The sequence below is a fragment of the Bufo gargarizans genome, chromosome 8 (genome assembly GCF_014858855.1).
Source record: "Bufo gargarizans isolate SCDJY-AF-19 chromosome 8, ASM1485885v1, whole genome shotgun sequence".
Classification (NCBI taxonomy): Eukaryota; Metazoa; Chordata; class Amphibia; order Anura; family Bufonidae; genus Bufo; species Bufo gargarizans.
This window is the reverse complement of record NC_058087.1, coordinates 177,914,305-177,928,338: the sequence shown is the minus strand read 5'-3', so window position 1 is coordinate 177,928,338 and position 14,034 is coordinate 177,914,305. Positions and strand designations below refer to the sequence as shown.

Below are 14,034 nucleotides of genomic sequence, written 5' to 3'. Positions count from 1 at the left end.
TGACTATACAGTATAGAGGGGCTACATGTACACTTGCTGGGGCTGTCTAATCCATAGGCTGCACTGTTCCCATAGGTTTTCTGAATGAGAATATCCTATAAGTGAACATAGCTGGTACGGAAAAACTGATTGCAAGCTCTGTGTCACACATATTGTAAAGATGAAGACAGATGCCATAGGAAGAGTTATTTCCTTGTGCTGGACATCGGGTCAAATGTCAAAAGGCTTTCCGGTCAGAGACCCTTCTCTGGAAATTGAATGTTCACCTGCCCTGCAGCAATGGGACACAGGAAACTATGTGCGACTGATGAAGGCTGACAAATAAAACTCGATTAATGTTACCCCTAAAATAAACAAAATATAATTTCCATAGTTTATCATTTATGATGTTTTTATGTCCAAAATTCTGCGCTGATCCATTTCATAATATATTGCTATAGCGGTCGGAGCTTTATTTTTCTGATACACTGGACCAAATCCCCTGCACAAACCTACATAACATGCTGACTGCCTATTGCCACCACTAGGGGGAGTTTCATTTTATTTGCAGCCACCACTAGGGGAAGCTCAGTACAAACAGTTGATTGCAGCTTCCATTTCAGTCAATAGTAACGGCATAAGTTCCTATGCAAGGAGCTCCCCCTAGTGGTGGTTTCAGGCAGCCAGCTTTGTAATAGATGGTAAGCAGGAGATTTATCAGTGTATTTAGGCCAGAATACATTGAGAAATATGGTGGTCAGAGTGAGCGCCATATTTATGAAGCGCCTGCTCTACTTCTCTGACTTATTAGTTTTTTTTTGTTTTTTTTTATTAAAAGTTCTTCCACTTAAAGGGGTTCACTGGAAACTGTACAGCACTATGCAGTAAGCTCCCCCTAGTGGTGGCTGCAGGCAGACGGGATGTCATCATCTAGTACTATATCTATGCAGTAGATTTGGAGCTCTGGACTAGAAGAAGGTGGCTACAAATCTGCGAAAATAGTCTGCGGTTTTCAGCGGATTCGAAATGATATCTGGTTCTTGGAAAGCTGTGTGGCTGCTATTATAGCTCCCATAGTTGTCGTCCAGCTTTCCCAGGGTCCTGAATGGAAAATACCTAGTTACACAGCAACATATTCGCAAATTCGACCATTACACCGGATTTCCCTTTCTCCCGGAGCCAGCTAGGACTAAAAGCGGATACCATATGGGCACGCCCGTTACCATATGGCAGCATGGCCAGATTTGGTATTCGGATTTGCTATGTGACAGACTTCTTGTTGTAATGGCGGCCATATTGGCTGTCACTCAGCTTTCCGTGAAACAGATATAACTAGGAACCAGACGGACGGATGCTGAGGATCAATAGCTTCTATTTATCGTGATTTATGCGGTATGTATTCTACAGAAATGCTCCTTAATGTATAATATTAACACGCGCACATGAACCCTCCATGGCCTCACACCAGTGATTCATAGAAATCCCTTCCATTAGCACATTAGGTGACATTTTCTGCTGCCTCTTCATGTATGTCAAGGACTATGCAAACTAGTGACCTGGATCTTATGCATAATTCACAGATTGCGTTAATTATTTCAGGCTTATGCACATGGCCAATCTATGAGGTATAAAATAAATACAGCGTCCATAGATTTCTACAGGCTCCTACAGGCCCTCGGTGGGGGAGATTTTTTCAGCCAATCACAGCGCAGCTTTCATCTGTTATATAGCTCTTGAAAAATGAAAGCTGAGCTGTGATTGGTTGCTAGGGGCAACAAGGACAGTTTTTCTTTTAGACAGTCTCCTTAGCTTTTTTGCTATCATGGATTCCATAACAATGGAAAAAAATGGTGGCAGGACCACCCACGTCAGAGGGATTCACCCCTAGAAGCACCACCTCAGGGGAAATATGGTGCCTGAGGACAAAGATTATGAATTGATTTAGGGATCACCTATAACTGACCAAAACTACACTGCGAAAGTGATCCAAAATTATTGTAAAGTTAAAACATTTCAATGCTGGCCCTATCCTATCCTTTCCCTACATGCATGTTTTGCTTTTAGATGAAGAAAAAAGGCTCATCTGGGGAAACATATAAGTACCGGGCATAAAAACCAAATAAAAGGTACATGGATAGATGCATTTGAGCAGCCGTGTGGCTATTAGGGTCCATTCACACGTCCGCAAAAGGGTCCGCACCTGTTCCGCAATTTTGCGGAACGAGTGCGGACCCATTCATTTTCTATGGGCCCGGAAGTGAAGTGGAGAGCACACTATGTGCTCTCCGCATTTCCGGTCCGCAGCTCCGCAAAAGATAGAACATGTCCTATTCTTGTCTGCAGCTGCGGACAAGAATAGGCATTTCTATAGCGGGTGCCAGCCGGGTGTGTTGCGGATCCGCAATTTGCGGGTCCGCAACACACCACGGACGTGTGAATGGACCCTAAATCTGTAAACCACATGCTGGTATGCTCAAAAGAAAAAGGGCAAAACTTAGCCAATGATGTGGTCTAAATTTGCATAACGAGGGTAATAAGAGGGAAGGTAGCCATAGATGGAGGCCCCGTTCCCCTGTTGGCAGTAATCAGATACAAGCCGCCGGCGATGTTTGGCGATGGTAATAAGAGGGAAACTATCGCCAAACATCGCCGGCGGCTTGTATCTGATTAATGCCAACAGGGGAACGGGGCCTCCATCTACGGCTACCTTCCCTCTTATTACCCTCGTTATGCAAACTTAGACCACATCATTGGCTACATCAGTCCAGTCCAGTATATCTTCCATGTACTTTATAATTTAGCTATAATACCCTGGGCGCATACAATGGCAGGAAAAGTCTAAGACATATTGGTACACCTTAGACTTTTTCCAGGGTGCGGGGGCCCACAGAGAGGGTTCTGAGTGCCACCTCTGGCACCCGTGCCATAGATTTGCCACCACTGGCCTAGACTGTTGGCTGGCAGCATTGACTTGCATGTAGATGGCACATCACACTTCCAGTCCACCTGAAGAGGAGAAGGAGGAAGCTCAGTGCTGGAACGTCAATTTTTTTTAATCCCCGCACCCTGCCTGGCCATAACAAAAGGGGTTCCTAATCTCGGAGAACCCCTTTAATGACAACTGCTATGGTGCCATTGACAGAGATAATGGAGGTGGTGACCTTGAGGATGCGGCGTGCTTGTCATCCATTTGTAGCAGTCTTCTTTATATCTTATCCATTCTTCAATCGTTTTCTCCAGAACTTTTCCTGCGACACTCTGCAAACACCAAAGAGAAGGAAACAAGTGAGAACCTGAGCAACGATTTAGATGATTCATCTAAACGATGAGAGTTAGGCCGCATTCACACGACCATGTGCCTGTCGTGTCCATTTTACAGACTGCAAACCGCGGATCCGCAAAGCACTGGCACCGCTCGTGTGCACTCTGCATCCCGGACCCACTGACTTCAATATATCTGCGATCCGCAATATGCGGCCAAAGATAGGACATGTCTTACTTTTTGCAGCGGAGGCACAGACCCGGAAGCACATGGAAACACATGGAAGCTCTTCCGGATAGCATATGTCCTATCTTTGGCCACATCTTGCAGATCGCAGACCCGGTCAGCACTACGTGTTTAGTCCTCTACAGAAAGTTTCAATTTTAAAAGAGCTGAGAGAAGGGTAAATATTATAAAAATTCGCAAATTGTTGTGCAAGGTTAGCGTCCACCAAAATTTGTGACTTTCTTTCCGCCAGAATACTGGCACAAATGGAATGATAAATTGAATGATCACGAGAAGAGAACGGGGGATCCGTGTCCCCGATTGCATGGAGTGCTGGACGAGTATGACACTACCGCTCCGTTCAATGTCTATGGGGCGACAGCTGTACTCGGCTATCTCCGAAGTCCCATTGAAAGGAATGGAGCGGTGGGAAGAGCGAATAAGGGGAAAATAAGTGAGAAGAAGAAAGGAAGGAAGATGCAGTGGGGACCAATCTGATATTTATAGACCTAAATCAACCTTTTTTAGTATCCTAATCGGAAATCATATAAGATGAGATTGTAGATAATGAAAAGAGTAAGGTGGCTCTCTGTCGCCTGTGACTATGAATGGGTGCTACTAAGCCTAATGACTCACCCAGTCAAAAGGAAATTATAATGTATATAGAGAGGCTGAGCACTCTCCCAATGGACCACACAAAGACTATTCAAAAATGATTATATTTATTACACCAATATATAGATAAAAATATATAATAAACAAAATACACAATTAAAAATATATTCTATAAAAAATATACATAAAAGTAAAACTATTCAGATTAAAAGTCTAATTGAGTAGCGGTGGCATACAAAAGATTACTATATGCAACTTGGAAGAAAAAGTATGTCCTGATTGGAGGAGAAGAAGATCGATAACACCTCAATACTTTTATCTTCAACAATATACAAGAAAATTTTCGACAATATGAAAATAAATTTTATGTAGATAAATTTTCGGATAATTGTCCAGGCTTAAATTCGATATTTAATTTCGATTTTTTATCGATTATATTCAATCAATATTCCTTGTATGGCTGTCACGACTGTGACTGATCCAGACAGGTCTGGGAGGAGAAGGTCGCAGCGACTTGCTACTCGCGATAGCTTGTGAGTTTGCTCCGTGGTTCAGGGTATGTCATCCGGGTTTTGCCTTGTGAACCTTTTTGTCCTGTCTACCACTCCCAGCTACTATATTAGTTTCAGTTTCACTTGCAGTCATTGCCAGATATAGTCCTTACTTCCAGTGCTATTCTGACCTTTGAAGGAGATCGTTTGAAGGTATTGCTGTGGAGCTCTCGTCTGGCGTGGACTGTCGTCGTTGGGATCACCTTCTCTGCTCGTGACTGGAAAAGTCTATCTCTGTTATAGATTGTTTGTTTGTTGCTGTCTTCCCCTGTTGTTCTCCTAGACATGAGTGATGGTGACTAGTGCTCCCATCTGCCTTTCCCCAGTCTAGTCTTGCTAGGGTGACTGAGGGTTTAGGCATCCTGCTCGCCGCACGGGTTCACACCCCGTCTAGGGTATCAGGGCAGACAGGTGCCAGCTTAGGGTTAGTCAGGGGTGGCCGTTCTATCTCCCATCCATAGATAAGGGTCCCCCTTCCCCTCCGTCTGGTACGACACGACTGCTGCTGGGATAGCGGTCGTGACAATGGCAAAATACACACTGTTGTGAAGGTGCTGTCTGACTATAGCACACAGTGGCGTCCCACGTGGCTAATGGAGTCAGATTCAGCGGTACCTGTTAGTAGCGGTTCAGCAGGAGCAGTGTGAGCGAAGTGGCCCTCCGTGTAGAGATTCTCTGATGAGAAGACTTTGATTATAGCTCTATCCGTTCAAGGGTCAAAAACTTCGCTGTATGCCAGAAAAGTTCATCAGGGTAATAAAGTCGATTTAGATTGTTGAAGTCAGGACGTCCATCAGCTGATGTGCGGGTCTTTTGAAACCAGATGCTTTTCGGGGTCTTTTCCTAGCCCCTTCCCAGCACCTTCACAACAGTGTGTATTTTGCCATACAGGGAATATTGATTGAATATAATCGATAAAAAATCAAAATTAAATATCGAATTTAAGCCTGGACAATTATCCGAAAATGTATCTACATAAAATGTATTTTCATATTGTCGAAAATTTTCTTGTATATTGTTGAAGATAAAAGTATTGAGGTGTTATCGATCTTCTCCTCCAATCAGGACATACTTTTTCTTCCAAGTTGCATATAGTAATCTTTCGTATGCCACCGCTACTCAATTAGACTTTTAATCTGCATAGTTTTACTTTTATGTATATTTTTAATAGAATATATTTTTAATTGTGTATTTTGTTTATTATATATTTTTATCTATATATTGGTGCAATAAATATAATCATTTTTGAATAGTCTTTGTGTGGTCCATTGGGAGAGTGCTCAGCCTCTCTATATACAAGATGAGATTGTGTTGGAAAGGAAGGTCATTAGGATTAATAAATGTAATTATAGAAAGCTCGTCTTGAATTAATTGTGCCTCCCCCGCAGGTCGCTGAAAAGCACAGTTGTTCAAACACATGACAATCAAGTATAATTAAACTGGTAAAAGTTAGCTCTTCTAATGAGGCTAATTACATCAATTCATGTCAGCTATCAAAATAATGCCAAGCTCATTCCATGTTATGGAACGAGGCCTATAATAGACATACCTTAGAGACACCATGGGGGCCGTTGATTTGGAATTGATCAGAGGTGTGGTATTTTTGGACGACAGGAATACGACATGCCTTAAAGCGGTTGTCCCATCTGAACATTTATGGCATATTGCTAGGATAGGCCAGAAATGTCAAAATGATTTGAGTCCCACCTCTGGGACCCCCTCCTATCTCCAGAACAGGGCCTCCTGAAGTGATGGGAGGGCAGCCGCACATGCCTGGTCATCCTCCATTCACGTCTATGGGCACTTTGACTCCTACAGCAGTGAATTTAGAGGAATCCACCACCTGTTCTCCTTTACTGGGCACCCCATTCTTGAGATAAGACAGGGTCCCAGAATTGGTATTTGGACCTGGCATTTGTGGCATATCCTAGTAATATGTCATAAATATTGACATTGGACAACCCTATTATAGTAGGTGTCCGCCTTAGGAGCTGACAACTACAATGGTCCTAATCTGTATTGTACCAAATTGAAAAGAAAATTGGTTGTCTGCAGTCCTGCTGTTCCTGTGCTAGTGCCCCGTTCCAGGCCCCGTTGGAGAAGAAGTAGTTTGGCCCTGTAATCGTTGTGGCCAATCATTGGTCTCAGTGGTCACATGTGCTAGAACAGCACCTAACTAGCAGAAAGGAGGTATATGCACACAGCAGTGTAGTTTAGGCTGATTTTTTCATAGCCAGGGGTTCTCCGGGCTACAGATATGGATGACCTATCCTCAGGATAGCGCATCAATATCATACTGATGGGGGTCCGATACCCCATTGTTCAACTGATTTCGACTGCCACTGCGCTGGGTCGATATAGTGGCCTTAACTGGAAGCAGAAGGCTCCATACATTGTGTAGTGGCCATGCCAGGGTGCTGCAGCTCAGCTGCCACTCAGTTGAATGGGAGCTGTGCTGTAGTACCCCAACATGACAATTACACAGAGGATTGATCATCAATATCTGTAGCCTGGAAAATCCCTTTAATTTCACTACTTTCAATTTTTGAGACGTGGTGCATTTTATATACCACCTATATAAAGGCTGAATGGCAGGGTATGAACCTAGAGGCTACCTTGGGCCATCAGTTCTGCATAAAGCCCCAACTGGATTAGAAGAACTTCCTGGACAGGAAGGTGATGGAGGCCCCAAGTACCCTCCATGTAGTGGTTTGAACACATGATCCCCATCATGCTCAATTACAACCAAAGGTTGCCCAAAAGTGTGATTTTTTTTAGATTACCCCTAAGAAAAGTCAAGAAGATCAACAGTCCCCTCAAAAATTTGATAATGGCCAGCAAGAGGTCCATGCATTTCTTTTGCTTGGGGCCCTTTACTGTCTGTCTCCACGCATGATTCCCAACTACATAGGTCAGGTAGATTTATGTATGCTCTGGTACTTGCATATACTACACACTGATGATGGTGCCTGTCAGGCTGCTCAGCCATGATGGCATATCATAGGCAGGATTGCATCATTGCCATCTATTGTAGAGCAGCGTAGTCAGGCCCCATCTCCTCACCTTCCTAGGCAGCTCTGCAAGTGGAGGCAAGCAGTCCTGTTCCAATTCATTCCCAAAGAACCTCTTTAACCTCCCCCCGACCGCCAAACGCAGGGATGCGTCCTGCGGGCGGCCGGGTTATTCCTCCTAGACACATCGGTGCGTCATCTCGCGAGAGGCAACGCTAAGCTGAGAAGTTGATCTACAGCCTGCCAGCAGCGATCATTCGCTGGCAGGCTGTAGATGAAATTTTTTTCACCCCAAAAAGGTATATTAGACGCTGTTTTATTAATACCTGCAATTGCGGACAAGAATAGGACATGTTCTATAGGCGCTACAAAAAAACGCAGTGTTCGCCCGATCAGGCCTGATCTTGTGCGCACACTTGCGTTCAGTCCGCCCCACCGCAGTGACAATTTTTTTTTCTGATCACTGCAAAAACACCGCAAAATCGCTGCGGCGCTATAAAGATCACTTTTGAGGGGCATGGCGAGTTCATAGAAGATTCTTTTTTTGGGCACAAGTTAGCGGAAATTTTTTATTTTTCTTACAAAGTCTCATATTCCACTAACTTGTGACAAAAAATAAAATCTTACATGAACTCACCATACCCCTCACGGAATGTGGAATATGAGACTTTGTAAGGGGAAAAAATAAATAAATAAAATCATTTTCCGCTAACTTGTGCCAAAAAAAAATAATATTCTAGGAACTCGCCATGCCCCTCATGGAATAACTTGGGGTGTCTTCTTTCCAAAATGGGGTCACATGTGGGGTATTTATACTGCCCTTGCATTTTAGGGGCCCTAAAGCATGAGAAGTAGTTTGGAATCCAAATGCGTAAAAAATGCCCTGTGAAATCCTAAAGGTACTCATTGGAATTTGGGCCCCTTTGCGCACCTAGGCTGCAAAAAAGTGTCACACATGTGGTATCGCCTTACTCAGGAGAAGTAGGGCAATGTGGTTAGGGGTGTATTTTTACATATACCCATGCTGGGTGAGAGAAATATCTCTGTAAATTGACAACTTTGTATAACAAAATGTAAAAAGTTGTCATTTACAGAGATATTTCTCACACACTGTATGGGTATATGTAAAAATACACCTCAAAACACATTTCCCTACTTCTCCTGAGTACGGCGATACCACATGTGTGACACTTTTTTGCAGCCTAGGTGCGCAAAGGGGCCCAAATTCCAATAAGTACCTTTTAGGAGGGCATTTTTAGACATTTGGATTCCAGACTTCTTCTAACGCTTTAGGGCCCCTAAAATGCCAGGGCAATATAAATACCCCACAAGTGACCCCATTTTGGAAAGAAAACATCTCAAGGTATTCCGTGAGGGGCATGGCGAGTTCATTTAAAATTTTATTTTTTGTCACAAGTTAGTGGAATATGAGACTTTGTAAGGGGAAAAAATAAATAAATAAAATCATTTTCCGCTAACTTGTGCCAAAAAAAAAAAATATTCTAGGAACTCGCCATGACCCTCATGGAATAACTTGGGGTGTCTTCTTTCCAAAATGGGGTCACATGTGGGGTATTTATACTGCCCTTGCATTTTAGGGGCCCTAAAGCATGAGAAGTAGTTTGGAATCCAAATGCGTAAAAAATGCCCTGTGAAATCCTAAAGATACTCATTGGAATTTTGGCCCCTTTGTGCACCTAGGCTGCAAAAAAGTGTCACACATGTGGTATCGCTGTACTCAGGAGAAGTAGGGCAATATGTTTTGGGGTGTATTTTTACATATACCCATGCTGGGTGAGAGAAATATCTCTGTAAAATGACAACTTTGTATAAAAAAAAATGGGAAAATTTGTCTTTTACAGAGATATTTATCTCACCCAGCATGGGTATATGTAAAAATACACCCCAAAACACATTGCCCTACTTATCATGAGTACGGCGATACCACATGTGTGACACTTTTTTGCAGCCTAGGTGCACAAAGGGGCCCAAATTCCAGGGCAGTATAAATACCCCACATGTGACCCCATTTTGGAAAGAAGACACCCCAAGGTATTCCGTGAGGGGTATGGTGAGTTCATGTAAAATTTTATTTTTTGTCACAAGTTAGTGGAATATGAGACTTTGTAAAAAAAAATTAAAAATAATAATAATTTTCCGCTAACTTGTGACAAAAAATAAAAACTTCCATGAACTCACTATGCCCATCAGCGAATACCTTAGGGTGTCTACTTTACCGAAATGGGGTCATTTGAGGGGTGTTTATACTGTCTGGGCATTGTAGAACCTCAGGAAACATGACAGGTGCTCAGAAAGTCAAAGTGCGTAAATTAATTTCTTTGCACCATAGTTTGTAAACGCTTTAACTTTTACCCAAACCAATAAATATACACTTATTGCATTTTTTTTTTATCAAAGACATGTAGAACAATAAATTTAGCGAAAAATTTATATAGAAATTGAGTTTTATTTGAAAAATTTTACAACAGAAAAGTGAAAAATGTCATTTTTGGGCGGTCAATTTTGATTAATACCAAAAAAAGTTAAAATGTCAGCAGTAATGAAATAACACCAAATGAAAGTTCTATTAGTGAGAAGAAAAGGAGGTAAAATTATTTGGGTGGTAAGTTGCTTGACCGAGCAATAAACGGTGAAAGTAGTGTAGTGCCGAAGTGTAAAAAGTGTTCTGGTCATTAAGAAGGTTTAAGCTAGGGGGGCTGAAGTGGTTAATTATTTTAGACATAATGTTTTTTTTTTAATTTCTTTATTTTAGCTGTTTTCATGATTTCTGTCCTCCTACTGCTTCTCGAGAATAGCAGCTCCCTGGGGAGAAGAAACCAGTATGTTCTCCAGTCAATAAAATAGCACTTAATGGAAGGAAGGCACAACTAGATAGACGTTCCGTGTCATCCCATCTACCTGATGTACTTCTTCTTTGTCTTGATCAATATGACACGCCAAGCTCGCTGCCTACACACATACGACCAGCTGTCTAGCAATAGGTTCTCTACTAATCTTTGCCAAGCGAAGGAATAACTGGCACGTAATGTATCATGCATTTATTTATAGCGTAACCCAGCAGTTTATTTCTCCATTAAAAGGGGTTATCTGGGGATTTATTTATTTTATTAAAATCTCATCTCGTCCACATTGGCGAGTTCAGCAAGAATTGCATTATGATAAACATCTTTACCTTACGCTCCATGGTCTAATGTTGCAGACACATCCGGGATCACGTGCCGTACATAGGGCATTTGATCCTAGCCCGGTTTCAACCCACAATGTACTAGGGTTGCATCTGTGCAGTCAGTTAGCATTGGGCGCTGTGAGCTGTCTGCACCAGAGGCTGCCTGTCTGCGCAGAAGCAACCCGCGAACATTGTGGGATGAAACCAGGCTAGGATCAAGTGTATGGCACGTGTTCCCGGAATTGCCCGCAACATAATTAGACCACGGAGCACAGCGCTCACCCGTTATGGTTAAAAAATGAATTGTAGTACAATTATTGTAAGACTCGCTGCTGTGGGCAAGAGGAGATAAAAAAAAAAAAAAGCTAAATCTTTTAAAGGGGTTGTTCAGTCTTACAAAAATAAAGCTTAATGGGGATGTATGGTTTCTAGTGGGAGCCAAATGCTCCATCCGCTGAGTAGTGGCTACTGCAGCATATAAGTGAATGCTAGCTGAGTTGCAGTACAGCGGCACGGCTCCTACATAGCTAGAAACAAAATTAAAAAAATACAATGCAACAGCACTCTGCAAACCAAATAAAGTACAATAATGCCATAGTAATAGTAAATATTCTGGTGCTAATGCTACGCTTATTTTGTAAATTAGAATTTCTTAGCAAATACATTTTGTGCAAAATTATTTTGAGCCCTGTCTGCCACACGTCAAGGCGATCTCTGTAAGACGGGAACCTAATACTAAATGCTACCTGTTATGTGCCATAACTAGGGATGAGCGAAGCGTACCTTGGAACCGAACCCGAGTTCGGGAAATGTTTTTTTTCTACAGTAGAAATAGATTTATGAAGTTATTATGCGAGACTTTGCGAAAGTAATAACTTTGGCTCATAGGAGCCAATACATTCTTATACTGTACAAAGCTCCTGCTCCGTACACTATTAGAACAAATTATTATGCGAATCAACTTCGGATATCTCATCCGAAGTCGATTGGCTCATCCCTAGTTATGGCACATAACAGGTAGCATTTAGTGTTAGGTTCCCGTCTTACAGAGATCGCCTTGAAGTGTGGCAGACGGGCCCAAATAATTTTGTACAAAATGTATTTGCCAAGAAACTAAAATTTACAAAATAAGCATAGCATTAGCACCAGAATATTTTTTATTACTATGGCATTATTGTACTTTATTTGGTTTGCAGAGTGCTGTTGCATTGTGTTTATTTTTTTCTTACGGCTCCTACATAGTGGACAGAGCTTTCAGCTTCTAGCTCCATCCACTGTCGGCTGATGAAAACATAGGCGGCGGTACAGGGTGTCGGACTGCCACAATCAGATATGGATGATCTATCATGAGGATAGGTTATCAATATCTAAAATCCAGAGGAACTTCTTTGTCCAGGTGATCATTCCATCTTCTTGATCACCTGTGATTGCTAGGGGAAGCTCTGGCTGGCTATAAATTTTTCCTACAGCGGCCAATACATTATTGCATGTTGGTTAGGCTACTTTCACACTTGCGGCAGAGAGATCCGGCAAGCAGTTCCGTCGCCGGAACTGCCTGCCGGATCAGGCAAAATGTATGCTAATTGATGGCATTAGTAAGACTGATCAGGATCCTGATCAGTCTTAAAAATGCCTGATCAGTCGAAAAAATGCATTGAAATGCCGGATCCGTCTTTCCGGTGTCATCCGGCAAAACGGATCCGGCATTTATTTTTTTCACCTTTTTTTTAGTCTGCGCATGCGCATAACGGAACGACGGATCCAGGCATTCCGGTATTCTGAATGCCGAATCCAGCGCTAATACATCCCTATGGGAAAAAATGCCGGATCCGGCGTTCAGGCAAGTGTTCAGTTTTTTTGGCCGGAGATAAAACCGTAGCATGCTGCGGTTTTCTCTTTTGCCTGATCAGTCAAAACGACTGAAGACATCCTGATGCATCCTGAACGGATTACTCTCCATTCAGAATGCATGGGGATAAAACTGATCAGTTCTTTTCCGGTATAGAGCCCCTGTGACGGAACTCTATGCCGGAAAAGAAAAACGCAAGTGTGAAAGTACCCTTATTCATATAAAACAGGGACCAGCAATCTTCGGCTCTCCAGCTGCTGTGAAACTACAATTCCCAGCCTGCAAACTTACTCGGCTGGTCTTGTAACTCCCTCAGAAGTGAAAGGAGGATTCTGGGAGTTGTAGTTTTAGAACAGCTGGAGTGCCGGAGGTTGCTGATTCCTGGTATAAAAGGTCTACCCTGTTATATGTAAATGGAACAGATCCACCAGAAGGAGAGTTGCTCTATGTCACCACTAGAGGGAGTTGCAAACTAACATATTATTGAGTTACACGGGAGCGCCCTCTGGTGGCAGCTGCAGACAGTCAGAAATTAATAATTAAATAGATGGCGATGTGACATTTAATAAATACTTGTATTTGTGTAGGGAGGGTTGAATCTTTCCTATTTTAAGGGCTATTTCATAGCTTGACAGCTATGGCTTTACAACCACTGGGAGGAAAGTCCATTATGTAGATCTACATATGATAAAATGTTTACATTATTAGAGTCTGGGTCACTAACCAGAGTCCAACAGGATTAGGCCTCTTGCACACGACCGTATGCCCTCCGAGACATACGGTACGTGAGCGGGCCATATGTGCCGGAGCGGCATTGATCGTGCGCACGGGAGCACACAGCACTATAGATTACAATGATGCTGTGGACGTCGGGCCGCCCGCGGGGCTATTGTCCCGCACTCATATGATCTTATGAGTGCGGGACAATAGCCCCACGGGCGGCCGGGCGTGCACATCATCATTGTAATCTATAGTGCTGTGTGCTCCCGTGCGCACGATCAATGCCTCGGAGGGCATACGGTCGCGTGCAAGGGTCCTTATAGGTAATCTAGGAAGTTATTTATTAAGACGTGGAGCACTATTAGAGATATGCTGGGAATAAGGGGATCTCTTCACTGTACGCTCGTTTGGCATAATTATTATTTACAGGAGTTGGATGATCTAACTGAAGATAAATACTGGCAAAAATAAATAAAAATCTGTATGTTGCGCAAGTAGTGAGTAATGGAGATATACCGTACTTACTTTTTGGGAGTTGACACAAAGAGAGCATATAATAAATTTATCTTGGTTTAGATATTTCCAGTTACGTTCGGCACTTTGTAGTGTAAAAGGGGAAATTTTTGTTACCGATA

At 42.7% G+C, this 14,034-nt stretch overlaps 1 protein-coding gene across 1 annotated transcript in view; it reads right to left on the bottom strand.

Annotated features, from left to right (window-relative positions):
• LOC122945497 (glucagon receptor-like) overlaps window positions 1-10,848 on the bottom strand; it is a 39,251-nt gene extending 28,403 nt beyond the window's left edge. The window contains exons 1-2 of the mRNA XM_044304560.1: window positions 10,837-10,848; window positions 3,141-3,237 (exon numbers count right to left, since the gene is read on the bottom strand). Of these exons, the coding sequence (XP_044160495.1) occupies window positions 3,141-3,237; window positions 10,837-10,848 (109 nt within the window). The remainder of the gene's footprint in view (window positions 1-3,140; window positions 3,238-10,836) is intronic.
• Between the last annotated feature and the right edge of the window lie 3,186 nt (window positions 10,849-14,034).